The sequence below is a fragment of the Macaca thibetana genome, chromosome 10 (assembly GCF_024542745.1).
Source record: "Macaca thibetana thibetana isolate TM-01 chromosome 10, ASM2454274v1, whole genome shotgun sequence".
Taxonomy (NCBI): Eukaryota; Metazoa; Chordata; class Mammalia; order Primates; family Cercopithecidae; genus Macaca; species Macaca thibetana.
Window position 1 is genome coordinate 15,472,060 of NC_065587.1, and position 26,594 is coordinate 15,498,653.

Here is a 26,594-nt window from a genome sequence, read left to right on the forward strand (position 1 = left end):
CCCCCATCTCCAGTTCACTGAGAAACTCAGGCACAGAAAAGTGAAACGTCTCGCCCAAGGCCATACAGTTACACGTGGCCCACCAGGAAAGAACTGGCTGGAGTCCTAGTTCCTGCCTGGTGGGCCACTACACTCCCCTCACTAACAGCTGCTCACCGACCCTAAGCACAGCCCTGAGTACAAAGTTCCCAGTGAGCCTGGGGATGTCTGGGCTCTGCTGGGGTCCCCTCTGGCAGCACACAGACTTAAGTCCATCTGACTCTAGAACTGAAGCTCTGCACCTTCTCTAAGCCGGTTCTGGTGTCAGCCTGCTTACAGATGAGGAGACTAAGGCATGGAGAGAGTCAATGAATCCAAGCAGTCTGACCGCGGCACCACGGCTCGCAGTCCCCCAGTAAGTTGCAAAGGGGACAGGTGAGGCGGATCAGACTCACACACTTTGAGAAGCACTTCCCCACTCCCTGGTCTCACTGGATTCCCAGCATCAAGGCAGTGGCTTTAGGAGCCCCCTTAAACGGATGAAGAAACCGGAGCACTAAAGTCACGTGACTTGCCCGGAAGTCTGAGTGGCAGACCCAAGTCAAGACACCCAGGTGTGTCTGGCTCTGTTCCCCCATACTTACCCTGCCATGAGGGCCCGATGGAGGTGACAGGTCACCGAGTGCACAAACCCACAGATACCCGAACACATCGTGGCTTTATTATTAACAGATGCCAAAAGCACACTTGCCAGAACTGCACTAGAGGCGGTCGCCCAGAGGCAGCAGGACACTACAGCTCCTTCCTCTGGGGCAGAAAGGAGGGTGCCTGGGAAGTTCGAGGACTGCAGTGGGGAGGTAGAGGTCCCGGCAACATTCTCAATGGCAGGCAGCGGCAGGAGGGGCGAAAGGCGTGGGCGAGTCCATGAGTCCAGGGAGGCGGCGCGACTCACTTGAGGCGGTAGAGAACCTTGCGCTGCATGCGATGCTGGATCTCGCCGCGCCGCAGCATGAGCTGCAGCACCTTGTGGATGGCGTGCTCCGGGTATTTCTGTGGGAGCACATGGCTGGTTGAAGGCGCGTGCTGCCCGTGGACCCCATCAGAGTCCAGACATCCCCAGGCTCACTGGGAACTTTGTACTCAGGCTCCTTTGAACTAAAGGGCCCACACTTCCTGAGTGCCTACTGTACACCAGACACTGAGGCACACAGACGCTAAGCCACTTGCTCAAGGTCACAGCAATTAAGTGGTAGAGCTGCGACTTAAGTCCATCTGACTCTAGAACTGAAGCTCTAAACCTTTCTCTAAGCCTCAGTCTGCTCACCTGTAGAAAAGCCCGGTACCACCCATTACATATAACTGCCCTGAATCAAAATGAGATGATGTCAAGGAGCAGAGACCGGAAACTAGGATTGCTCCTGAGATTTTAAAGGTGACAGGTTCTCCAGAGCGTCTGGAAAATCCCATCTTCTCTCTATGGGGCCAACAGCACCCTCCTCAGTGGGCTAGAAAGCTCACCCTCATGGCTCTGCCCCTTCCCGCTCCATGAAACGCCCGCCAACGGGGAAAGAACAGACAGGAAGGGCTGTGAGGAACTTGTATGGGGTTTCACCAGAATCCAACCACCTCTCCTCTCCTCTCCCCTCCCCTTCGTGGGATAGAAAAAATACCCCCACTCCTGCTCCTGATGATGTTCCTAGGGAAGGAATGATGGCTAGCAGAGGTCTGAGAAAGGGACAGTTGTCCACCCTACCCCCACTCAGGGCCTGTCTGCTGAGTGAGACACCAGTGCTGAGTGGGTGGGAACCAGCAGAAGCCCGGCACCCCGTGCGGACTCACAGCCCCACTCTAAGGCAGGCTCACCTGCTTGGTGAAGTCCTTGATGATGCTGTGCTCAGACACCTGGGAGCCAATGGCAAAGCGGCGCTTGAGCTGCTTCTCGATGCGGCTCAGCATCTCCTGGTCCTCCTGGCTGGTGAAGCCCTCCACCCCTGCGGGTGTTGAGAAGTGAGGCAGCCGGGGTCAGAGGGGCTGGGACAGTGGGGGTTCTTGGAGAGAGACAGCTTCTAGCCCAAGAAGAATAGCCTGAGCCAGGCCTTGAAGAATAAATCAGAAAAGGGCACCAAATGTGCCAGGGTGGTGCAGGCCTGACTGAGTAGACAGGACACGGCACACAGGTGGGGACACTCCAGCCAAGCACAAAGGCACAGAGGCAGGAACACACCTGTCTCATTCAAAAAACAGCCCAGTGGCCGGGAGCGGTGGCTCACGCCTGTAATCCCAGCACTTTGGGAGGCAGAGGCGGGCGGATCACGAGGTCAGGAGATCGAGACCATCCTGGCTAACACGGTGAAACCCCGTCTCTACTAAAAAAACAAATACAAAAAACTAGCCGGGCGTGGTGGCGGGCGCCTGTAGTCCCAGCTACTCGGGAGACTGAGGCAGGAGAATGGCGTGAACCCAGGAGGCGGAGCTTGTAGTGAGCAGAGATGCGCCACTGCACTCCAGCCTGGGCAACAGAGCAGGACTCCGTCTCAAAAAAAAAAAAGCAGACCAGGGCCCAGTGCAGCAGACATGGCCAGAGTGTCACTAGGGACCAAGTCTTGCGGGCCCTTGGAGGTCACAACAGGACTCCTTTTGTTGCTGGAGCAGGTTAGAGAGAGAGTTGGAAGGGGCCCATCAGTGACCCAGGAGGGAAGCCAGGCTGCCCTGGACACATCTACGAGGTGCTCTGAGGAGCCCTCGGCAACCAGGAGGCTTGTGACTTTCAATTACTGCTGCAGAGGCCTTGGGGTTTCAGCTAAGGAGATGGTGGGCTCATGGTCAAGAGGCCATTGAGAGAGGAGTCTGTGAGGCAAACTCCTACACAGCCCGCAAGACCCAACTCAAATTATCACCACTCCATATCACCCCTGCGCTCGGTGCCTGCAGCATCCCAGAGGCCTCCATTAGCAAATGTCTCATGTGACAGGAAGTGTCTCCAGGGCAGAGGCTGAGTCTTCACCAAGGGGGACAGGAGGAACAGGCCCCACCCACCCCATTCTTCACCCAGTGCCTCCCCACTCAAATGCACCAAACCTGCTCCCTCCTGGGGAAACTGACACTTAGCGCTGCCTCCACCTAAGCAGCTCTTCCCACAAGGAGCCACCCTGTCCACTTCATGCAGCTCCCTGCCTGGCATCACCTCCTTGCAGAGGCCATGCCCACTCACTCTGTGGGAAAGGAAAGAGCACGCCCTCCTTTTCCAACACACCTGGACCTGCCATCATCTCCCTCACTGCCCTTTTCACTACCTACACTGGCATTGGTTTCCCTACTGTCTATCTCTCCCCAGCTAGAATGAGAATGAGAGCCCAGGAGGGCGGGGACCTTGTGATTGACTGCTCTTATACTCCCAGCACCTAGAACAGTGCCTGGCAAACAGTAACGCTAACGAAGTATCTGCTGGGTGAAGAACAGATTTTCCCCAGCGTGGCCTGGCTCATCATCGGTGCCTGGGGCAGTCTGTTGAAAGGTTGACCTCAACCAGACAGTATGGCTTATGGCGTGGGAAGCGCTGGCCTAAGGGGTCAGGAGATTTGCATTCCAGTCAAGCGACTGTGATCTTGGGCACCAGGTAAAGGCCCCTTCAAGTGTCACCTGTCTCATTTCTAACATGGGAAGGACTGACTGTTCACCTGACTTCCAGGAGGCAGCTGTAAGGAAAAATGCAAAAAATAGCTCTGGAAGCACTGAAAATGCCGACGAGCCCAAGAAGCAGAGCGTCAACTGTTGTTCTTAGCCAGTGAGAAGGGTAATTATCATCAACGACCTGGGTCGAGGATTGTGTTCAAGGATCTGGAGAAACGCTGCTTCTTCCCATCTTGGAGGAAACAGCAGTGGGGAGAAAGGAGAGGGGTCTTATTGCAAAAAGAAACTCAGAGAAGCAAGACACACACTGCAGGCCCCCAGCATGCCAGAGCCCTGCCCACAGAGCTCTGAGCCAGGGAACCCAGAGCAACCGAGACCATGTCCCCTGCATCTGCTCACCTGACAGGGTACCAGACAAGGCAGCATCCAACGTGGACACTTGGAAGAGCCGCAGGGCCTCCTCCACATCTGCCTCTGTGGCGAAGGGCTGCAGCTTCATCTTGCTGAGCGATTCCGCGATGCGCACAATGGCCTCCAGCTGCCTGTGGGGGCAACAGCGCGCTCAGGGTAGCCTCGGTCTGCTATTCCCTTCCTCCCCAGCCACCCTGTTACCAGGGAGGTGCTTGCCCAAAGTGTTAAGACCGTGGTGGAGACTGGTAGGTGTCCCTATAATCCATCTCCCTTTTGATCTTAGTCATAGCACTGCAATTTTTTTTTGAGACAGGGTCTCGCTCTGTTGTCCAGGCTGGAGTGCAGTGGCATGATCATAGCTCACTGCAGCCTCGAACTCCTGGGATCCAGTGATCCTTCTGCCTCAGCCACCTGAGTAGCTGGGTCTACAGGCACACACCACAATGCCTGGCTAATTTTTTATTTGTTGTAGAAACAGGAGTCTTGCTATGTTGCCCGGGCTGGTCTCAAACTCCTGGCCTCAAGCAATCCTCCTGCCTCAGCCTCCCAAAGTGCTAGGATCACAATGTAGGCCACTGCAACTAGCTTGGAAACCCAGTTTTTAGACTGGCACACAGCTATCCACTAAGACACATCCAGACATCTTTTGTACCAGGTTGTATTTGTGACCATACTATGGCCAATAAGTTGTAAGCCCAAGCATTGTGTGGGAATTCATGAAGTGCCCTTAAAAAGGGAACCTCTCTTTCCTTCCTCTCCTGCTGCCTGGAAGTGATGGCTGAAGTTCCAGCAGCCAACTTGGACTAAGAGTAAGGGGGAACTTGAGAAGTCCTCACACCAGTCCCATACCATCTTCCTCCAGACAGTGCTACAGAAGAGAGAAATCAACTTCCTATTTCTTTAAGCTACTTTATTTGGATTTACCATTACTTATAGCCAAATCCATTTCCAACCAGTCAGTGCTGGAGACAGGATTCAAACCAGGTAAATCCCAACTCTTACCCACTGTACTGTCTACTAAGTCACAAGAATGAACAGAGTTAGGAGCTAAAAACACTGAGGGTCAGAGAAGCAATGAAATTTCCCTATAGTCACACAGTGGGCTAGAGGCTGCGACCCAAGACTCCTGACTCCTAGGCCTGGGTCCATCCCTCCCTTCAGGCTTCCTGCAATGGGAGAAAAGGCAGGCCAAATTCAGACAAGAGGGGTCCTGGTTTGCCCAGCCTTAAATCAAGGAAAACAGATCAATGAGATCAAGGAGGCCATAGCTTATGCTCCAAAGGGACTCTTCCCGCCCAGAGCTACTGTGGGCCTGTGCCAAGTGAAAAACCTGGACACTGCCCCTGGTTGCCAGGCACACCCTGCTGTGTAAAGCAAGTCCCACCTGCCCCGGCCCCGCCCTGCCCGCTTGCTCACCGCACAGTGATGGGGATGCTGGAGCGACGGTCACTGTCCCTCTCATGCTGACGGGCCCCGCTGCGCATGATGATGTAGCGGTTCTTCAGTTTCTCTGCAGCTTCTGCTGAGAGCCGGGGGCCACACTTCCTGCAGGACGGGGGGGAGAGGCTGCTGTGAGGCCAGCAGGGACTCTTAGGGCACCTACCCTTTCCCCCAGCCCTCTGCCGGCTTCCAGACATGCACCTTCCCACCACACCACAGCTGCCCACTCACATGGGCTGGGAGACAACAATCGGAAGAGATTTAAGTGAAATCTGGCTATGGGCAGCTGCCACAAAGATCAACACTGGGGAGAAATATGGGTGCCTCTTAGAAAACAGGTGAAGAAAAGCCAGGCACGTGTGCAGGGTGAAAACCACCTCTTCCCCGTTGTTAGACGTTGTGTGGTGTCTTGCCACAAGGTCCCCCATACATGTAATTAACAATGGCACAATCACAGTGGCATGGAGGCCCACTAGGTGGTGGGCTTTGCAGCAGTCTCAAACTCCTCCACCCAACACATCTGAAGACACGACAAGCTGATGACACCCACAGGAGGCTTGGCAGTGACTGTAGTCCAGGGGCTGGGAGCACCTCGGACTTTCCTGGGAGGGTAGGTGTGGGGAAGTCTGATCAGCATCTACCCTACCCCATCCCCTCCCCTCTAGCCCCCAGGTCAAATGACAATCACTGATATACCGAAAGCCTTAGCTCAACCATCCTAAGGACATGGAGACTGAGGCCCAGAGGGAGGGAGGGAACTCCCCAAGGCTACCTGGGGACTTAGTGCAGAGGGAAGATTAGCATCCAGGGCTCCCTCTCATAGCTGTGGGCACAAGCCTCTCAAGACTGGGCCATACAGAGCTCAGACTTGGATGAAGACCCAGGGACTATCCACTCACTGTGTCAGAGGTGCTGAATCAGGGATCTACCAGGCCCCCACTGGCAGTGCACTCAAAGAGCCCTCGACCCCTGGGTTTTAGCTTCTTCAAAAGATCACCAAAGCACTGTACGCCAAGAACCTAAGCACTGTGGTCAAGAGCACAGCCTCTGGAGGCAAGCAGCTGGGTTCACATCCTGGCTCCGCTACCTCTGGCATGTGACCTTGGACAAGTTACTTAACTTCCTTTGCCTCAGCTTCCCCATCCACAAAGGGAAGGGAATAATAGCACACCTAACCAGGTAGGTTTTGGGGGAGGGTTATAATTTATTCATATAGAAAGTACTGAATAATAGTTCAGAATGCCTGGCACAGAGAAAATAGTGTGAGTGTGTGTGTGTGTGTGTACACATACATATATATATATTTTTTTGAGACAGAATCTCACTCTGTTGCCCAGGCTGAAATGCAATGGCATGACCTCAGCTCACTGCAACCTCTGCCTCCTGGGTTCAAGCAATTCTCTTGCCTCAGTCTCCCGAGTAGTTAGGACTATAGGTGTATACCACCACACCCGGCTAATTTTTATATTTTTGGTAGACACGGGGTTTCGCCATGTTGGCCAGGCTGGTCTCACACTCCTGACCTCAAGTGATCCACCTGCCTTGGCCTCCCAAAGTGCTGGGAGTACAGCATGAGTCACTGCAACTGGCCAGTGCTATGTATATAATTATTATTATTGAAAATGTGAGAACAATCAAGTTGTAGCCGCCACTCACTGAGTATTTACCCAGGGCAGGACTACGCCAAGCACTTATTAGCAAACATCGGCCTGGGGAAATCAAGGCTCAGAGAGGCCAACCAACTTGCCCAAAGTCACACAGTGAAGGCGGGTATGACCCAGAGCCCATGTCTACCATGTCTACACTTCACTGCCTCCCTGCATGTCAGACTCGAGGAGGTCTTCAAGACCATCTAATCCCACCTGCTTGGTGTGGAGATGGAAAAACTGAAGCCAAGAGCCAGTGAGCTGTGCAAGGTGAGAAGGGAGCAGAGCAGATTCAGTAGAGCTGAGGACCTCAGAACAGCAACATCTGGGCTGTTCTTCATGAGGAGGAGCAGGACAGGGGAATGGGTTCTCCCACCCAGGGAAGCTGGGCAACCTCACCCCCGTGGGCCTGCGTCCAGGACTCACGCTCGGCAGTAGGCAATAAACTTCTTCAGCTTGGCCAGGTCAATCTCGCCCTCCACGGCCTGTGTCTGTGTCAGTGCGCTCACGTGCAGAGTGATGACATGCTTGGCCAGCATCTGGGGAGCAGAGGGGATACTGAGCCATCCCACAGGCCCTCCCAAGCCTGAGTCCCAACACTGAGGTGGAAAAGCCAGAAAGAGCTGATGGGGCCCTGGCATCAAGGAGCCAGAAAGGGTGCTGAGAGCTCAGGCGTGCTCAGCCTGTTTGCTCAGCACCAGGCCCTTGTTCTGATGGGCGCATCTGGATTCTCCTTTAGAGAGAAGTTAATACTCCTTGCTTCTCTGTCCTGGTCCATAAAGGGGTGGGTACAGCTTGTCCACCCCAACCTGGGGCATGTATCTGCTTCAAGGATGGATACTTAATCTACCCAAACCAGTGGGAGTCTACCCTGGGACTTTTGCTAGAAGTACTGGAAAAGAGGGGGCCTCCTCTTTCCTGGGGGCTGTTAAGTTACAAGCTAATAGGACAAAATCTTATTTTGTCTTTGCCACCACAAGAGGAACAGCTGCCCAAGTACAAAGATTCCACCAAGGGAAGCAGAGGAGAAAGGCAGAGATAGTTGTTTGAAAATCCAGATCTACCTGGGCCTTAAGCCGCTGGACTTCTCAATTCTATAAACCACTATGTCCTTTTCTTTGAAAAATTTACTAACCAGAACTGAGGTTCTATTACTCATAACCCAATGTCAACTCCTCTGTTTCACATATAAGGGACTGAGGCCCAGGGAGAAACTGATTTAGCCCGAATCACACAGCTTACCACTCACAACAGAGGCAGAGCCAGGCCTCAGGACTCCAGACCCCTACTTCAATCCTCTGTAGTCCACAACAACCGCCCTCTCACGTGCTCCCCAGTTTCACAGCCTGACAGTCAGGACTTCACCAGCCAAGGCCCTTGTTCTCCATTCTCCTTCCCACACAATCACAAGCCTGCTTGGAGGCAGGCCCCATGGCCACCAGCCCTGCCCCTGGACGCACCACATCCCTCTCCTCATTGTGCTCATCCTTGACAATGAAGATCATATCGAAACGCGACAAGATGGTGGGCATGAAGTCAATGTTGTCCTCCCCCTTCGTCTCATCCCAGCGTCCGAACACTGAGTTGGCTGCAGCCAGGACGGAGCAGCGTGAGTTCAGGGTGGTGGTGATCCCGGCCTAAGAGGCAACAGACGATGAGAAGTGGGAGGAGATGGCAAAGATGCCTTCTTACATACACGCTTACACACACACACACACACACACACATGCTTATACACACACACACACGCTTACACACACGCGCGCGCGCGCACACACACACACACACACACACACACACACACACACACACACACACACACACACACACACACGATTCCAGGCCTGGGCAAAGAGAACTTGGTCCCAGCCAATCAGGGCAGCCTGAGGACAGCTGGGCCAGGCTGGGCTGCTGCAGGCTGGGCTCTCCATGGAGGGCCACTCACCTTGGCGATAGAGATGGTCTGCTGCTCCATGGCTTCATGGATTGCCACACGGTCATCTTCTCGCATCTAAGTGGAAGAGAGAAATGTCATCAGACCTACTGAAGTGACGGAGCAGGGAGCAGTGGCAGCAGGAAAACTAACGGCAGGCCCTACTCCTGAATACCAGCTCCATGCAAGGCCAATGGCAGCAACCAGGTCACCTCTAATCACAGGAACAACTGTGTGGGCTTGCCTTTCTTCTCCCCACTCTTCAGATAAGGGAATTGAGGCTTGGAGAGGTTAAGCAACTTCCCACAGTTACCCTAGAGTGACAGGCCCAGGGATTGAAAACATGTCTCTCAAGTCAGAGGTGATTTCTGCTGGCTGAGCACAGGAGGTCACATACCCTGGTGCCACCCACCATTTGGCTACTACCCATCTCATTAGACTCACCTTGTCAAACTCATCAATACAGACGACCCCACCATCAGCCAGGACCATGGCTCCACCCTCCATGATGAAATTCCGAGACGAAGGGTCCCTCATCACTGAGGCTGTCAGTCCGGCTGCACTGCTGCCTTTCCCAGACGTGTATACCTGGGGCAGTGGGGAGGTGTCAGGGCCCAATAACAGCTCCATGCTTTGACCCCAGTAAGTCAAAAAGACCCACTGAGGTGGTTATTTGCCCAAGGTCACACATCAAACTGGCTGCAGAGTATAGAATAGGACTCAAGGCTCCAACTCAGTGCGTCTCCCTCTGGAAGGGGAGGCTGCCCTGGGCCTTGGTGTGCCCAGATGTTCTCCCCGCTGAGGGCATCACATCCATGGTTCACCTGAGCCTCACCACAGCCCTGTGACACAGTCTTGTGGGGCCCGGCTCACAGATGAGCAAACTGAGGCCCAGAGAAGAGGAGTTAGCCTCAGGGCTAGGATGAGGACTCCTGACTCCCAGGAAAAGGCTGCCCCCATCGTGAGTCCCTTGTCGTCTCTATATAGACCTACATGCCACATACTGTCAGAGCCCCTGAAATTGGGAAAGTCCTAACTGAGTTGTCCTTAAGTGCAAAATACTCACGATTTAAGACTCAGAGCTCTTAAGAATGTAAAGTATCTCAATAATCTACATATCAAACATGTTGAAATGAGATATTAGATGTAGCGAGTTAAACAGAGTAACTTCACCTGTTTTCCCTTTCCTCTTTCCCCTTCTTCCTTTTAAATTCAAAAGGGGTCTTGCTACGTTGCCCAAGCTAGTCTCAAACTCCTGGGCTCAAGTGATCCTCCCACCTCAGCCTCCCAAGTAGCTGGAACTGCAGGCATGCACACCACTGCACCCAGCTACTTTTTCATGTGGCTACTAGACAATTTGAGAAGACATACATGGGCCGCATTTGCAGTTCATGTATTTCTACTGGACAGTGCCAGTGTGGCCAATCTGGCACTCTTCCTATCTATCCAAAGATCACCATCTTGTCCTATACAACCCCGCTACTCAGATCATGACAGTCAGACCCTCTCTGGCTCTGATCCCCACAGTCCCATTCAACAGTACAGCCGAGGACCCAGCTCATCAGACACGGGTTCAATCACATCCTGCGCTAGTGCCACCAGCAGTGAGACCTGGGGCAAGACACTTAACCATTCTGCCCCTGAGTTTTCTCACCCATAAGACAGGGGTAATAGTACCTACCGCAGTTGACATGAAGACTAAGTAAATATATGCAAGGTATTTCAAGCAGTGCCTGGCCCTTCATTTTAGCTATTATTATTATTATTATATTTTTGAAACATGGTCTCACTCTATCACCCAGGTTGGAGTGCAATGGCACAATCTTGGCTCACTGCAACCTCCCCATCCTGGACTTAAGTGATCCTCCCACCTCAGCCTCCCAAGCAGCTGGGACCACAGGTGCATACCATGCCTGGCTAGTTATTTTGTATTTTTAGAAGAAACGGAGTTTCACTATGTTGTCCAGGCTGGTCTCAAACTCCTGAGCTCAAGCAATCTGCCCACCTTAGCCTCCCAAAGTGCTGGGATTACAGGCATGAACCACCATGCCCAGCCAGATTTTAGCTATTACTGGTAACAATATCATTATTTAGCAAATGGATGAACTGGCGCTCAGGGAGACTGGGTGACTTACTCAAAGCCCACAGCCAATCACTGGCCAGGGTGAGACCCAAACCCCATCCTGACTCTCAGTCCAGTGTACTCACCCCCTGTCCCAAACCTACATACACCTGTTGGCTCCTTTCTTCCTCCCATCTCCTCGGCCATCCTGACCACAGCCAAGAGAAATGAGGAAGAGATTCTGGGTAAGCAGTCGACCATAGGTGTCCTGGGGGCCCAGAGGCCCTGCCCTGCAGCCTTCCTCCCTGCAAACCAAGGTGGAGAAGGTATCCCAGACCACTCACCCCAATGGGAGAACACTTCTCCACAAACTTCAGAAGCTGGGACTTGGCTGTCCCAGGGTCCCCTAGCATCAGCAGGTTGATGTCTCCTCGGCGAGTAAGTCCATCAGGGAGCCTGGGGGAGGAAGGGTAGATGGATAAGGTGAGAATCCATGAGGGCATCGCATGTGACATGCAGTCACCAGACTGGTGGGCTGGCAGTGTCACCCCAACTATCATGGGCCTCAGAGTTGGCAGCAAGGTAGGGGCTGTGGCCTGAGACCCATGTTCCTACCCAGCTCTGTAGCTCTCAAACCATGCTAGGTCTTGCCTAGCAATAAGGACAGAGCTTGCCTCCCAGAAGAGGAGGGTTAAAGGAAATGGCTCTTATGGCTGTGCTCCGACACACCCAGCATCTGAGTAACGTTCCTCCCAGCTGGAAAGAAAAGGACAGGGAGCTGCCTGTGGGTTGTGCATGGTGTGGCAGAACAAGCACCATGACAGCAGGCTCCTGGTTCCCCTGCATGTGCTGAGAAGCAAGTCCCTTTAGCTCTCTATGCCTCAGTTCCCTCATCCACAAAATGGGCACGACAGCTGCATTCTCAACAGGTTACTGTGAGGACTGACTGGGCTTCAGACACATAAAGCACGTAGAAGAATGCCTGTGCATAGGAAGAATACAGTAAATGGCAGCTGCTAATACTATCCTTGCTACTGTCCATAACTCTGATTTTATAGTTTCCAAAGGATACATAATGTTCTTTAAGAGTCAGGTTTCTCACCTGTTCCATTCATTGGAAACCTGGGTTCAAAAAAAAGTGATTCTCACTCCAGGTACCTGCATGACCCCAAGCTCAGGGTTGAGATTTAAGACCTGGTACCTGCATGACCCCAAGCTCAGTGCTGAGATTTAAGTCCTGGTACCTGCATGACCCCAAGCTCAGTGCTGAGATTTAAGACCTGGTACCTGCATGACCCCAAGCTCAGTGCTCTCCCACTACATTTGCCAGGTCACCAGTCCTCCCCCTGGCCAGGGTCAGGGCATCGCAGAGACAGGTGCGCAGATCAACCACTAGCCAGCTGATGGCAAGCTTGGGGGCTGGCAAAGGTGCCTGGCAGACTGAGGGGCCCGGGAAACACAAGAGTGTCCAGTCCTGATTTTCCAGTAATTATCCTACCACGAGCCCCGTCACCAGCTGCCTCCCCAAACCCAAGGGAACTCAAGCCCCCTACCTCTTTCGGGAGCCCCCAAAGAGCAGGCAGGCAATGGCCTTCTTCATGTCCGTGCCCCCAAAGATGGAGGGGGCGATGCTCTTGGAGATGACCTCATAGACATTGGGGAGGGCGGCCAGGCGACGGAACTCCTCCTCCTCCTGCGGGCTCACGGCCCCAGCAAAGCTGCGGCCTGGGTAGGCAAAGCAGGCGCTTGAGTGAGTACAAGGGAGCTTCCAGCCCACTGACCGTCCTGGCACCAGCTCAGGGACCTCCCAGAGGGCAGAGCCCTTAGGGCCAGGACAGCACAACCTGTCTGAGTAAATAGAGATCCCAGCTCTCAAGCCCTCAAGAGTGGGCCTGGTGTGTTCCAGGGTCCAAAAGGTGAGGGCAGGTGGGCAGGGGGGTTCTGAGGAAACAGAGGGCCAGATGGCATAGGACCTTGGAAACCACTGGAAGGTCTCCCCTTTCAGCTGAGGAGTGATATAGTGTCTTGGTCATGGCAGCATCGCTCACTGGCTGCTGCAGAACACAGCAGGTAGGGGCAAGGTGGAGATGGACACTAGGGAGGATTAACGGTGATCCAGGAAGGGCTGACAAAGGCTCAGAGCAGGTGGCGAAGTGGTCAGATCCTGGACATGTTTTAAAGGTGGAGCCGGCCAGAGTTCCTGAGTGATTAGATGTGGGGCATGAGAGAAAAGAGCACCAAGGATGACTTGGGGGTTTTTGTCTGAGCAACTGAAAGGGTGGAGATGGGAAGACTGAGGGGAGCCAGTCTGAGGGTGGGGAAAGGGGAGCTTAGCTTCAGCCATGGAAAGTTCAAGATGCCTTTCAGATATCTAAGTGAACATGTCAAGTCAGCAGTTGGTTATTAGTCTGGAACATGGGGAGAAGCCCAGGCTAGAAACGGAAATGTGAGAGCTACTTGCCTGTCAGTGGTTTTAAAGCTGTAATAATCTAGGCAGTTTGTGTAAATGTGGGGTGGGCCATGGACTGAGCCCTGGGGAAGCCACTCCCCCAAATCAACTCACTGCAGCCAGGGGGCTGCAACAAACCTGAAAACCCTCAAAGTGGCCCCTGCTGCCCTCAGGTATAAGCAGGAGGTCCCTATCTGGGCACTCAAGGCTTCTTACACCGCCTGGTCCCTCATCCCCTGGACTCCCACTCGGCCCTCCAGCCACTCAGTACCTTGCCCAGGCTGGGGTCTTCACCTGCTCCTGCCATCCCCTCCAGCCTGGAAGTTCTTCCACACCCACCACTCTTCAAAGCCCAGCTCAGATTAACCTCCTTCCAGAAAACTTTCCCCCAGGCCCAGCCCCCACCTCCTCCTACTCCTTTAGCACCTCCTTGGAACTGCATGATCCACATCTGCTGCCCCTTTACCCACATGTCCCCAGGGGTCTCACTGTTTTCTTATTTCTCCAACTAGATGCTAAGTGCCTGCCCTCCTGGAACCCTACATTTCACTTCTCTTGCATCTCCTGTCACAGAAGTGAAGACGGGGCATTCAGTAATTCCCCAGTGATTTGACCTCAGTCCTTTTGCCTTAATCTTGCAAGTAGGCAAACACCTTCAGCCCAGGAGCCACAGGAAGGACCAACATGTGCAAGTTCTGGGGATCACTCAATATAAAAATGAACGTTCTAATGATATGAGCAACACAAGGATATCCTGGGCTACCTCATGAAGTAACGGGCTGCCTGTTACCAGATATGCAAGCACAGCCTTTTGGCAGGGCTAAGCCAGGACCCCAAAGCCAACTCACCAGAGCCATCCGTATCCACCTGGATGCCCAGGACACGGATGTAGGAGCTTCGGATGCCCACGCCCACCCTGTCACGGCCCCTGCTGGAGGTCAGGCCAAACTTCTTGATGGAGTAGATGCCCATGATGGTAACCCTGTTCCCAGGGACGACCTTGTCACACAGGTACCTGAGAGGAGGGGAGAGGAGAAAGGAGAAACAGTGAGATTCTGACTTGGACAGCAAGTCTCTGACTCCACCCATCCCCGGGACGCTCAGGGTCCACCTCAGCGTTTACGCCACAGGCACACGCTGAGCTGGCTCCATCCCCACGGAGCCCAGAGAATGGCCTCTCTCCCCTCATCGCTCCCCAGCCCAAGCTCAGCTGCTTGGAGGATGGTGTTGCCGACGGTGACAGTCAAACAGAAAGGCAGGTGGTGGCCTGACTCTCGCTGAACTCGCTAACTCATTTGTACGCTGGTTTAGAAGGAGGCTTAGTGCCAGCCCACAGCGCCCTCCAAAAGCCCCATCTCCACATGTCTGCTGTCAGCTAGCTGTGTGGCGCCCTTCCGCCTCTCAGGGCAAGCCTTCCTCTTCATGCCCTCCAGCCTCCTTGAGGAGCCACTTGCCCTTTCTGCCTCTTCATGGCTCTGTGAACTCATTTTGCCTCTGGGTTTTCATTTCCTCTTTCAAAAATGAGATGTTGAAACAGGGAAGTCTCCAAGTCCCCTAGTCAGAGCCAGTGTGGTGTGGAGGGACACTTAGTAGCTGTGTGACCTCAAAGAAGTCATTGTACCTCTCTGAGCCTAGGGGGGTGATAAAGTGACCTGCCTCTGATGTTGTAGAGTCAGGTGAGGCAGCAGACATAGAAGTGTTTTATATCATCAGGCGTCACAGCTCCAGAAAAGACCATCACCGTCATTTCATGAGCCTCAACTCCCCTCTTCCCATACCCACTTCGTAAGTTTTCAGGATTCGTGAACTGCTTGGAAAATCACACATCCTGAGGACGTAATCTGCACGAAGGAATTGTGCTTACTTGACATGCATTTTCAAGCAGCCCTCTGAGAGATTAAGGACTGTCCTTATCCCCATTTTACTGATGAGGCAACTGCAGCTTGACAAAGTCACATAATGCCCAAGAGAGCAAGAGCCTGACTCCTACACACTCTGTTGCCACTAATGAAGTTAATGGAAGCTATGGCTCCGCTCTCCTCAGAACATCTGCCTGCAATTTCAGGATATGCAAGCCCAGGTTAGAGCCCTAATCAAAGATCTCAAAACCTTCCACCCAGCTTACTATGGGGGCCCAGGCTCAGCATCCTCTCCCCCTCAGTAGAATCTTTTTTTGTTTCCTTTTTGAGACAGAGTCTCACTCTGTCGCCCAGGCTAGAGTGGAGCAGTGTAATCACAGCTCATACAACCTCAACCTCCTGGGCTCAAGTGATTCTCCCACCTCAGCCTCCCAAGTAGCTGGGATTATAGGTGCCTGCCCCGATACCCAACTAATAACATTTTTTTTTCTTTAAGATACAGGGTCTCACTATGTTGCCCAGACTGGTCTTGAACTCCTGGCCTCAAGCAATCCTCAACCTCTCCAAGTGCTGGGATTACAGGCATGAGCCACCATGGCTGTTCGGCAGAATCTTAACAGAAAGCCTGGGGTAGGAGGTGGGGTGTCAGGCTGGGAAGAGGCTTTACCAGCTATTGGTTATCTAGCTGTGAATCCTGGGCCTGTTATCCCAGGAAGAACACAGACTTTGGAAAGCAACAGACATAGGCTGAAATCCTGGCTCTCCTCCACACAGGAAGTCATTTAACCTCTCCAAGTTACATTTCCTCATCTGCAAAATGGGGTTGACATGCCCCTGCAGATTATGGAAAGACGAGATGAGAGGAACTTATGGAAGCATTAGGCACAGAGCACGTGCTCTGCAACTGGCCACCTTCTTCCACCCCACTCACCCTGCTCCAGATGACCCACTCCCAACACTCGGGTTAGGGCCACGGCTGGGACATCCACCCTCGTAGATGCCCACCTCCTAGCCCCTGTCTGCCTCACCTGTCGCAGTAGAGCTGCATGTGTCTGGGCATCTCCCCGTGGGGGACTGCATCAGGCAGCTCCTGCAGCTTCAGGGTCTGGAAGTCCACGCATTTGCATTTGTCGGGCATGATGAAGTACGGGTCCAGTGGGCACTTGGGGCGCCCAGCCTGATCTCTGTACAGGGGAAGGGAAAAGAGTCACCAGAGCTACCCAGAGAATCCAAAGCAGGGCTCATTCATCCCAGGAGCCAGCCAGATGTTGCCAGCAGCAATCTATGGGGTCTCCAGGATAAGCTGGAGAAAAGCCCTAAAGGAAGGTAACGCTGACGGACCCAGCACTGGACTAAGAGTCCAGGGAACTGCTTGAGGCTGGGTTCTTCCATTAACTTGCTGAGGAGGCAGACAGGTCACACTCGGTCTTCTTGCAGGGTCGTGGTGTCCTCATGGGTGAAGAAGAGCTAGTTCATCAATTCTCTTACTAAAGCCCCACTCGAATCCCAAGATCTTTTCCAGTGAGATTCCAAGCACTTCTAGACCATTCTGAGGGTTTAAGCCTCTATGTATCCCTAGGTAATTATGTCATTATTCAGTAAATATTGTAGCAACATAAAGAAGCAAACATCATAGCAAAACCTACTATGTGTCTGGCACTATTCCAGGTGCAGTGGGCACAGCAGTGAATAATATGTCCCTGCTCCTGTGGAGCCTAAGTTCCTATCAAGGGAGGCTGAAAAGACATACAAGTAAATAACCACGTAACAGAATGACAGCTACATGCTGTGAAGAAAAGTAAAAAAGTAGGCAGGTATGGGAGAGACCAGGTGTGTGTGCACCAAACTGACGACAAAGGGTTGGGCAAGATGCCCCTGATGAGGGGACATGTGAAGAGGAGCCTAAAGAAGTGAGGACCCAGACTATGGCGGCCTGAGGAACAGCACTCCCAGTGGAGGAAACAGCAAGGTCAAAGGCCATGAGACTGGGGATAGTCAGTGTATTCCAGGAACAGGAAGGAGGCAGTGCAGCCGGGCCTAGAGAGAGGAGGGGCAGCGAGGCTTGGGGGAGCCGGGAGCAGACCCTGGGGGGCCATGCAGGACTTGACTAAAAAGTACGTGACTGGACCACCTGCAGGGTCAAGGGACACCTGGCTGCTGGGTAGAAAACAGACTGAGGGGGCAGAGGGTGGATGCAGGGAATCAAGGAGGAGGTGCCGTGCCACTCCAGGTGAGAGATGCCAACAGCATGGATTGAGGCAGCTCTGCCGTCCCGGGAAGCTGAGGAGGCACCAGTGAAGAAGCCAAGAAAGAGCAGCCAGTGAAGAGGGTGGGGCTCCTTCAGACTGGGGTCAGCAAATGTTTTCTAGAAAGGGCCGGAGGGTGTGTATTCCAGGTTCTGCAAGCCAAGAGGCCACACACTCTGCCTTTGTAGTGCGAAGAGCTGTGGGCAATACTTGAATGAACGATCATGTTCCTGGGCCATAGGGTCAGCAGACTAGATCTGGCCTAGTGAGCAAACCATAGTTTGCTTCAGAAGATTCCAAGTAGACTCATTCTCCTGGGCTGCTTTTCCCTCCCAACCCTGGGCTCCCTACAAGGCTGTCTGGGTATCCTGGTGCGACAGAACTCATCAATGTAGAGCGACACTGTTCAGAGTGTCTCAGAGCCGCAGGGCATCAGATCTGTGCCAATCCCAAGGGCACACCCCTGCCCAGTCCATCCCAGTGGGTCTCTAGAAGCAGCTACAGGTAGTGCTTGCTACTTGTTCTCATCCTTTCTGATCTTCACTCAGGTCACCTCCCACAGTCCTTTTTGGCCACACACTCACGTGTTGCACTTCCTGGGCAGGGCATAGCCCTCCAGGCCAGGGCGCATGGCAATGTTGGTGAGGGTGTTGCGGCAGCTGCGGCACTGGATAGAGATGCGGGTGGCCTTGGCACGGACCGCAGATGCCGCGATGATGATGCCGGGGATCTTCACCAGGTGTGACATCATGTCCGACTGTAACAGAGCCATCGGGAGGCTTGTTGGTTAAGGGGAGCCAGGACACACCTGAGATATGCCAGTAAATGTCCTGGGCAGGGGCCTGCAGGAGGTGGGCACAGAGCTGCAGGGAGAGCCACAGCTCTTCTGTTCAGCTCCAAAACTGCTCCCAGAGCACCCACCCAGTACCAGGCTACCTGGACCCGGGGGGTTCACATGGCAAAATAGTTTCGGATCAAATTATGTGATGTATGGGACTTGTTTCAAAAGAACTCCAAGGCCACAAATGAAACAAGATTTGGCCTCTATGGATCACCTGAGGTCAGGAGTTCAAGACCAGCCTGGCCAACATAGTGAAACCCCGTCTCTACTAAAAATTAGCTGGGCATGGTGGTGTGTGCCTGTAATTCCAGGCACTTGGGAGGCTGAGGCAGGAGAATTGCTTGAACCCAGGAGGCAGAGGGCGCAGTGAGCCGAGATCGCACCACTGCGCTCCAGCCTGGCAACAAGAGCAAAAACTCCACCTCAAAAAAAAAAAAAAACTTGGCCTCTAACTGATCATTATCAAGCTGGGTGGTGAGTACAAGAGGATGCGTTATACTGTTCTCTTTATATTCTAATGTTTGAATTATCCATAATAAAAAGTAAAACATAAATTCTCAGCCAATCTGCTCCTCCCTATGGTCAGCCCTCGCCCTTCACAAAGCCCCTGAGCCACTAGTGTACAGGACTGGGACAGTCTCTCTCCACCTTGTCTCCATTCCTCAACGCCCTCCTCGGGCTGAACAAGAGAACCCGACATGAGCAGAAGTTTGGCTGGGGCTCTCAAAGAAACCAGGAAGAGGCTGTGGGAATTAGAAGCGAGGCTGGGGAGGCGTAATTCATGGCTCCATGCCTGCGTCATTACAGTGAAGTGGCCATCACCACCTCAACCTAGCACCTGGTCAGTCTCAGCATAGTGGATGGTAGGATGCAATGAGGGATCCAGCATCACCCACAAGCATTCTTGCCCGGTATGTGAAATCGAAACACCGTCAGGCCTTTGCATCTAACTTCCAGGTTCCAAAAATCACAGAGGGGGAAGGGGCATGTTTTAACCACCCCAAGGAGGCCTTCAGATAAATCCAAAAGGCAGCACATTCTACCGGATAATGGCCCCTGTTTCTTCAGCAAATCAATGTCTTTGTGAAAGAACTTACACCCAGAGTAAAGGAAGCTGCTCTGGATTGAAAGAGACTTAAATAATCCAATACATACAATGCCTGGTCTTGGCTGAGACACACAAGCTGTAAGAGGCATGTGAGGTAATTAGATCAATCTGTACCTAGTCCGCATATTCAATGATACTAAGAGATCTTTGATGTTTCTGATGATGGTATTGAGAGTATGTAAGAAAACTTTGTTTTTTTCCAGGATAAAGTGTCACATCTGTAATTTTTTTTTTTTTTTTTTTTTTTTTTTTTGAGACGGAGTCTCGCTCTGTCGCCCAGCCCAGGCTGGAGTGCAGTGGCGCGATCTCGGCTCACTGCAAGCTCCGCCTCCCGGGTTCACGCCATTCTCCTGCCTCAGCCTCCCGAGTAGCTGGGACTACAGGCGCCCACAACCGCGCCCGGCTAATTTTTTGTATTTTTAGTAGAGACGGGGTTTCACCATGGTCTCGATCTCCTGACCTTGTGATCCGCCCGCCTCGGCCTCCCAAAGTGCTGGGATTACAGGCGTGAGCCACCGCGCCCGGCCGACATCTGTAATTTATTTTTCATTTTTGGAGACAGGGTCTTGCTCTGTCACCCAGGCTGAAGTGCTGAGAGGCGCAATCAGAGCTCACTGTAACCTCAAACTCCTGGGCCCCTTGATCCTCCCACTTCAGCTTCCCAAGTGGCTTGGACTATAGGCATATGCCTCCATACCTAGCTTTGCTGCTTTGTTTTTGTTTTTTGTTTTTTTGTTTTTTTGGAGAGCCAGGGTCTCAAACTCCTGGTATCAAGCAGTCTTCCTCCCTCGGCCTCTCATAAGGTTAGAGGCATGAGCCACCGTGCGTCACTTTACTTTAAAATTCTTTAGCAAAAAATAAAAAGGACAAAATAGGAAACAATGCAAAATATTAATTATTAAATCTAGGTGAAGCTATATGGGGTTCATTATACTACTCTCTGCTTTTGGGTGTGTAATTTTTCATAACGAAAAGCAAAAAAAAACAAGAAAAGTTCCTTTTGTCTCCAGGAGGAGACAGGTTCAGAAAGGTCAAGTGCCTTGCTCAAGGTCACACAACTGGCACTCAGGTCTGCCTGCATCCAAAGCCCTCTGTACCACGCAGCAGCCACTGCCCCCCGACCCACCTTCAGGCTACGAATGCTGGAAGGGCTGGCATCCGACTTGAGCATGACCTGGATGTCCTGGAGCACCTCCTCCCCTGAAGGCCGGGGCCGGGTCACCTCATCAGCTACTTCCTTGGCAGCTTCCTCAAGCTGGAGAAAGGGAAGAGCACAGGCTGTTAGTAGCTGGGGCAGAGCAGCCCTGGGGAGCTCAGGGATGGGGTCCCACTCACCAGCTGCAGGTGCTCGGCTGGCTGCTTGTACAAGTAGTCGGCCAGGTCCTCATCAAAGCTGGCCAGATCCTCCATCTCCACCTCAATCCAGTACTCCCCCAGGTTGTAATGCCGCTTGAGTTCATCCCTGTAGTGGGCACACAGCAGGGTGGGGCAGGAAGGGTGCAAAGAAGAGGAAATCAACACTGGTTGAGGTGTGCCTGCACCCCTGAATCTGCCCACACCACAGCCAGCATGACCTCACCATTCCTCTTCCCAAACACACATCTAATTCCAGATCCATTATTTAACCCCGCAGAGGCTACTCACTGCTGGCACAGGCATGCCCTAAAGAAAGCTCCAAGCCGGGCACAGTGGCTCAAGCCTGTAATCCCAACACTTTGGGAGGCCAAGACGGGCGGATCACGAGGTCAGGAGATCGAGACCATCCTGGCTAACACGGTGAAACCCCGTCTCTACTAAAAAAATACAAAAAACTAGCTGGGCGTGGTGGCGGGCGCCTGTAGTCCCAGCTACTCGGGAGGCTGAGGCAGGAGAATGGCGTGAACCTGAGAGGCGGAGCTTGCAGTGAGCTGAGATCCGGCCACTGCACTCTAGCCTGGGCAACAGAGCGAGACTCCGTCTCAAAAAAAAAAAGCTCCATGGAAGGGGTTCACAAGATAGTCAAAGGATGTTTTAACACTCAGGCCAGTGTGCACAAAACAAACCAGTTCTGTCACTGAAGGACTCCGCGGAGCCTTTAACTTACTCTTGGAGACTGACAATGCACACACCTCAAACTTGGGGCCCAGCGCAGTGGCTCATGCCTGTAATCCCAACACTTTGGGAGGCTGAGAAGGGTGGATTACTTGAGGCCAGGAACTCAACACCATCCTGGGCAACATGGCAAAACCCAGTCTCTACTAAAAATACAAAGATTTGCCAGGCATGGTAGCGTAAGTCTGTAGTGCCAGCTACTGATGCATGAGAATCGCCTGAACCCAAGGTGGAGGCCGCAGTGACCAGAGGTCTTGCCAGGGCACTCCAGCCTGGGTGACAGACTGAGACTCTGACTCAAAAAAAAAGAAAAAGGTACCAGCCTTGCCAACATGGAGAAACCCCATCTCTACTAAAAATACTTTTTAAAAACTAGGTGGGTGTGGTGGTGGAAGCCTGAGATCCCAGCTACTCAAGGGACTTAGGTAGGAGAATCACTTGAACCCGGGAGGCAAAGGTTGCAGTGAGCCAAGATCATGCCACTGCACTCAAGCCTGGGTGACAGAGCAAGACTCTATCTCAAAAAAAAAAAAAAAAAAAAACCAAAATAATTTAAAAAACTGGAGACGCCAAGGCAGCAGAAAACACATCTGCCTTATCAACATCTGGTCAGACTGTTTTTTGTTGTTTTTTTTAAATAGAGACTCGGCCGGGTGCGGTGGCTCAAGCCTGTAATCCCAGCACTTTGGGAGGCCAAGACAGGCGGATCACGAGCTCAGGAGATCGAGACCATCCTGGCCAACACGGTGAAACACCGTCTCTACTAAAAAATACAAAAAAACTAGCCGGGCGAGGTGGCGGGCGCCTGTAGTCCCAGCTACTTGGGAGGCTGAGGCAGGAGAATGGCGTAAATCCGGGAGGCGGAGCTTGCAGTGAGCCGAGATTGCACCACTGCACTCCAGCCTGGGCGACAGAGCGAGACTCCGTCCCAAAAAAAAAAAAAAAAAAAAAGAGACTGAGTTTCACTATGTTACCTAGCCAGGTTTTGAACTCCTGGGCTCAAATGATCCACTGGCATCGGCCTCCCAAAGCATTGCGATTACAAGCAAGAGCCACTGCGTCCCACCCAGATGCTTAGCAGAGCATCCCATAAGACTCCTGTTGCAAGAACACTTTTGGGGACCACTGACCAACGCACAGGCTGCTCCCCAGCCTCGCAGTGTCACAGGCCTGAGCCCCGTCTCCCTTATGTCCAGGAGCCAGTAAAATGGCCAGACTGGCACTGAAAGCCGCTTGCTGCGAGGACACCCCAGACCTCTATACAAGCAATTGCTCCTACCTAGACAGAATGCTTTCTACACCTGCAACTCTGCCCTTAGCTCACCGGTCACCTCAAACTTCAGCCCCGCCCTCCGGAAAACTTCCCTAAGTCCTTTCACTTTCCTCCGTGGAGGAAATGACCACCGTGGAATTCATCTGTTGGTCTTCACAACTCACTCCCCTGACTTACGAGCTTCTCTAGGACAAGAAGCATGTCTTTTCTTCTTTGTATCGTAGTGCCTGGCACACAGGTGGGCGGTATCAGATGCTACATGAATAAGTGAAAGCAGGAATGGCTTTGCCCATTTCTGGCCTGGTAAGGCCCAGAGACACTGACACCTGGAAGTCACTCGGCTAATAACGGCCCAATGCTGAGCCTGCAACCGCATGTTCTCTGCATTTTAAAGTCTCAGGGATAGAGGCTGGGCCTGTGAGGACTCTCATGATGTCACAGGTCGTACAATCAACCAGAAGCAGGAGCCAGGTCCAGCTTCAGTGCTGTAGCCCAGCACCCAGAACAGTATCTGGCAGGAAGTAGGGTCTCAATCAATGAAGGTGCAAGACTGGTATAAATAAATGAATGAGCGAAGTGAAGTGAATCCTAACTGCCATCTTCACCTTTTACACCTACAGGGACCTTGAGTTTGTAAAGTCTCAGACGTGACATGGAAGGATGATAGGAAGCAGATGAACAGGAAGAAGATCTGGATAAAGAACCAAACGGTCCAAGTGGCACTGGCTGGTTGCTGGTGGCCCACTCAACAGGTGACTCACCCAGAAGTTAACTCCAGGTATAGATAAAATACACAAAGCAGGCCGGGCACGGTAGCTCACGCCTGTAATCCCAGCACTTTGGGAGACCAAGGGGGGGTGGATCACTTGAGGCCAGGAGTTCGAGACCAGAATGGCCAACATGGCGAAACTCCGTCTCTACTAAAATTACAAAAAATTATCCGGGCGTGGTGGTGGCGGGCGCCTGTAGTCCCAGCTACTCGGGAGGCTGAGACACGAGAACTGCTTGAACCCGGGAAGCAGAGGTTGCAGTGAGCCGGGAGCAGTGAGCCGGGATCGCGCCACTGCACTCCAGCCTGGCGACAAAGCGAGGCTCTGTCTCTAACTAAATAAATAAATGTAAATAAATAAGTAAATAATAAAATAAAATACACAAAGCCTTATACCAAGGGGTGAGGCTGCCGGGATGAGCCCTGTGACCCAGGACCGGCTCTTTCCCCCGTCTGGGCCCATCTGTGCTCGGACTGTCCAGGACTCTAGCAGGCTGGTGGAGGCGTGTGTGCGGCCACACTGCAACTGCGGGCCCCGGCCCCGCAGAAGCCGCACCTGTATTTGAAGGTGAAGCCCGTGCGGTCGGTGCCCACTCGGTACTGCCGCAGGAACTCCTTGAAGCGCCTCTGCAGCTGCGATTTGCGGGCCTGCCCCTCGTCGGCCGCGGCGTCGCCCCCGAAGCTGTCGCTGTAGAAAATGCCAGGATCGTCGAATCCCGACATCACTGCGCCTGGCGTGGGAACAAACGGCCAGAACAAGCTGGGGGCAACGCCTGGCACCTCCTCCCCTCCGACGCCTGGGTCCCTGCCGGGAGTCCGGAGCCGAGGGGACCCGGGCTGCGCTCCCGGACTCCAACCCCAGTTCCCGAGAAACCCCTGTCCCACTCCAACTACGCCCAGAAACCCTGATGCCTGCTGGCCCCCAGTCCCAGTCCCACTGGCCTCACCTTTGGTTTTCCGCACTTTACAAACCAGGGGAGACGAGAACCTCCACGCTCAGCCGCCGAGTTTCGCGGGAAAAACTAGAGGCGGCGTTCGGAAGCCACAGCCGCTGCGCTCCCATTGGTTCGCCGGAGACCCGCGGCCAGCGATTGGACCGTTCTGAGCCCTCCAGCCCCGCCTCCCGGACGGGCTGCCGAAGATGATTGGCTGCAAGGTGCATGACCTCGCCTCCTTCCGGGCTCCATTTTGTGTGCGGAACAATTTGGCGCGAAACTTCTGGCTGGGAAGGAAGCGGCGGCGCTGGACTGGGCGGACGCAAAGATGGCGGAGGGGCCGGCGCTCGGAGGGTACCTTTATGTGCTTTCTTTTTAATTTTCTTGCTTTTTTTTCCTAAGGCATGGTGTCGCTTTGTCGCCGAGGATGGAGTGTCGCCGAGGATGGCGCGATCACGGTTCACTGTAGCCTGAACCTTTGGGCTCAAGCGATTCTTCCACCTCAGCCTCCGGTGTAGCTGGGACCACAGGCGTACGTGATTTTCTTAAAATATTTCATAAAGACGGAGACTCACCATCTTGCCCAGGTCTCGAACACCTGCTCTCAAGCGACCCGCCCGCCTTGGCGTCCCAAAGCACTGGGATTACTGGCCTGAACTACCGGGCCGGGCTTGCGTGTTTTTCTTAAGCCTTCTTTTAAAATCTTATGAAAAAAAAAATAACCCGTTTCATAGCCATAGGGAGAAAAAACTAGAAGCTCAGAAATGATTGGGTCCAGGTGCCCATTTTGCAATGGGAGACCGTGCCCTGAGGAGTAGTCGCTTGCCCGTCTTGAGGCCGGTTCTCTGGGCCTGAGGCTCTGAGGAACCCCTGTCCTCCAGCTGGTGGCGGGACAGGGCGATCGCGACTCACCCGCGTCTCTGACCCGGATTCTCGCAGCCTGACACACTGCTTTTATTTGTTTATTTATCTATTGAGACAGAGTCTCGCTCTGTCGCCCAGGATGGAGTGCAGTGGCAATCTCAGCTCACTGCAACATCTACCTCCCCGGTTCAAGCGATTCTCCTGCCTCAGCCTCCCAAGTAGCTGGGACTACAGGCGGACGCCACTACGGCCAGCTGATTTTGTGTTTTTAGCAGAGACAGGGTTTCACCATGTTGTCCACACTGGTCTCGAACTGCTGACCTCAAGTGATCCACTCCCCCTGGCCTCGCAAAGTGCTGGAGTTACAGGCGTGAGCCACCGCGCCCGGCCCGACCTCATTCTGTTTAACAGATGCTTAATTTTCTGTAGTATAGCGACAAAGACTCTCCTTGACCAAACTCTAGCCAGGTTCCTCTGGGCTCCCTTCACTCCTAAGCCTCAACCTTGATCTACAGGCACTGTTAGGAGGCCAAGATGAGAGGATCCCTTGGGTCCAGGAGTTGAGACCAGCCTGGGCAACATAGCAAGATCCTGCCTCTCTAGAAATTTGTTGTTGTTGTTTTTTTTTCTTTTTTTTTGAGACAGAGCCTCACTCTGTCACCCAGGCTGGAGTGCAGTGTGGCATGATCTCCGCTCACTGCAACCTCCACCTCCCAGGTTCAAGCAGTTCTCCTGCCTCAGCCTCCGGAGCAGCTGGGACTACAGGTGGGCACTACCACGCCTGGCTAATTTTTGTATTTTTATTAGATACGGGGTTCTACCATGTTGGTCATGGAACTCCTGACCTGATGATCCGCCCACCTCGGCATACTAAAGTGCTGGGATTACAGGTGTGAGCCACCACACCGGGCCTTTTTTTTGTTATTGTTTGTTTTGTTTGAGACAGAGTCTCGGTCTGTTGCCCAGACTGGAGTGCAATGGCAATTCTGGTTCAAGCAATTCTCCTGCCTCAGCTTCCCAAGTAGCTGGGATTACAGGTGTGTGCCACCACACCTGGC

At 53.1% G+C, this 26,594-nt stretch overlaps 1 protein-coding gene across 1 annotated transcript; it reads right to left on the minus strand.

The window, feature by feature from the left end:
• Positions 1–678: 678 nt before the first annotated feature.
• Positions 679–24,830, minus strand: MCM5 (minichromosome maintenance complex component 5). Its single transcript, XM_050806652.1, has 17 exons — positions 24,685–24,830; positions 24,294–24,468; positions 20,940–21,066; positions 20,731–20,859; positions 18,240–18,412; positions 16,438–16,593; positions 14,399–14,565; positions 12,655–12,826; positions 11,446–11,557; positions 9,484–9,627; positions 9,052–9,117; positions 8,567–8,743; positions 7,533–7,645; positions 5,437–5,565; positions 4,009–4,151; positions 1,843–1,970; positions 679–1,029 (listed from the first exon to the last, which is right to left on the minus strand). The coding sequence occupies exons 2-17, from the start codon at positions 24,458–24,460 to the stop codon at positions 928–930; spliced, it is 2,205 nt and encodes a 734-aa protein (XP_050662609.1). The 5' UTR covers positions 24,461–24,468; positions 24,685–24,830; the 3' UTR covers positions 679–927.
• Between the last annotated feature and the right edge of the window lie 1,764 nt (positions 24,831–26,594).

Bases quoted from the DNA above. Each gene is read 5' to 3' on its own strand.
- MCM5 (XM_050806652.1), bottom strand. From the start codon at position 24,460: ATGTCGGGATTCGACGATCCTGGCATTTTCTACAGCGACAGCTTCGGG. The intron at 11,558-12,654 runs GTAGGGGGCTTG...TTCCTCCCCCAG, and splicing joins TTTGGGGGCTCCCGAAAGAG to GCTCCCTGATGGACTTACTC. The intron at 8,744-9,051 runs GTGAGTGGCCCT...GTTGCCTCTTAG, and splicing joins AGACCATCTCTATCGCCAAG to GCCGGGATCACCACCACCCT.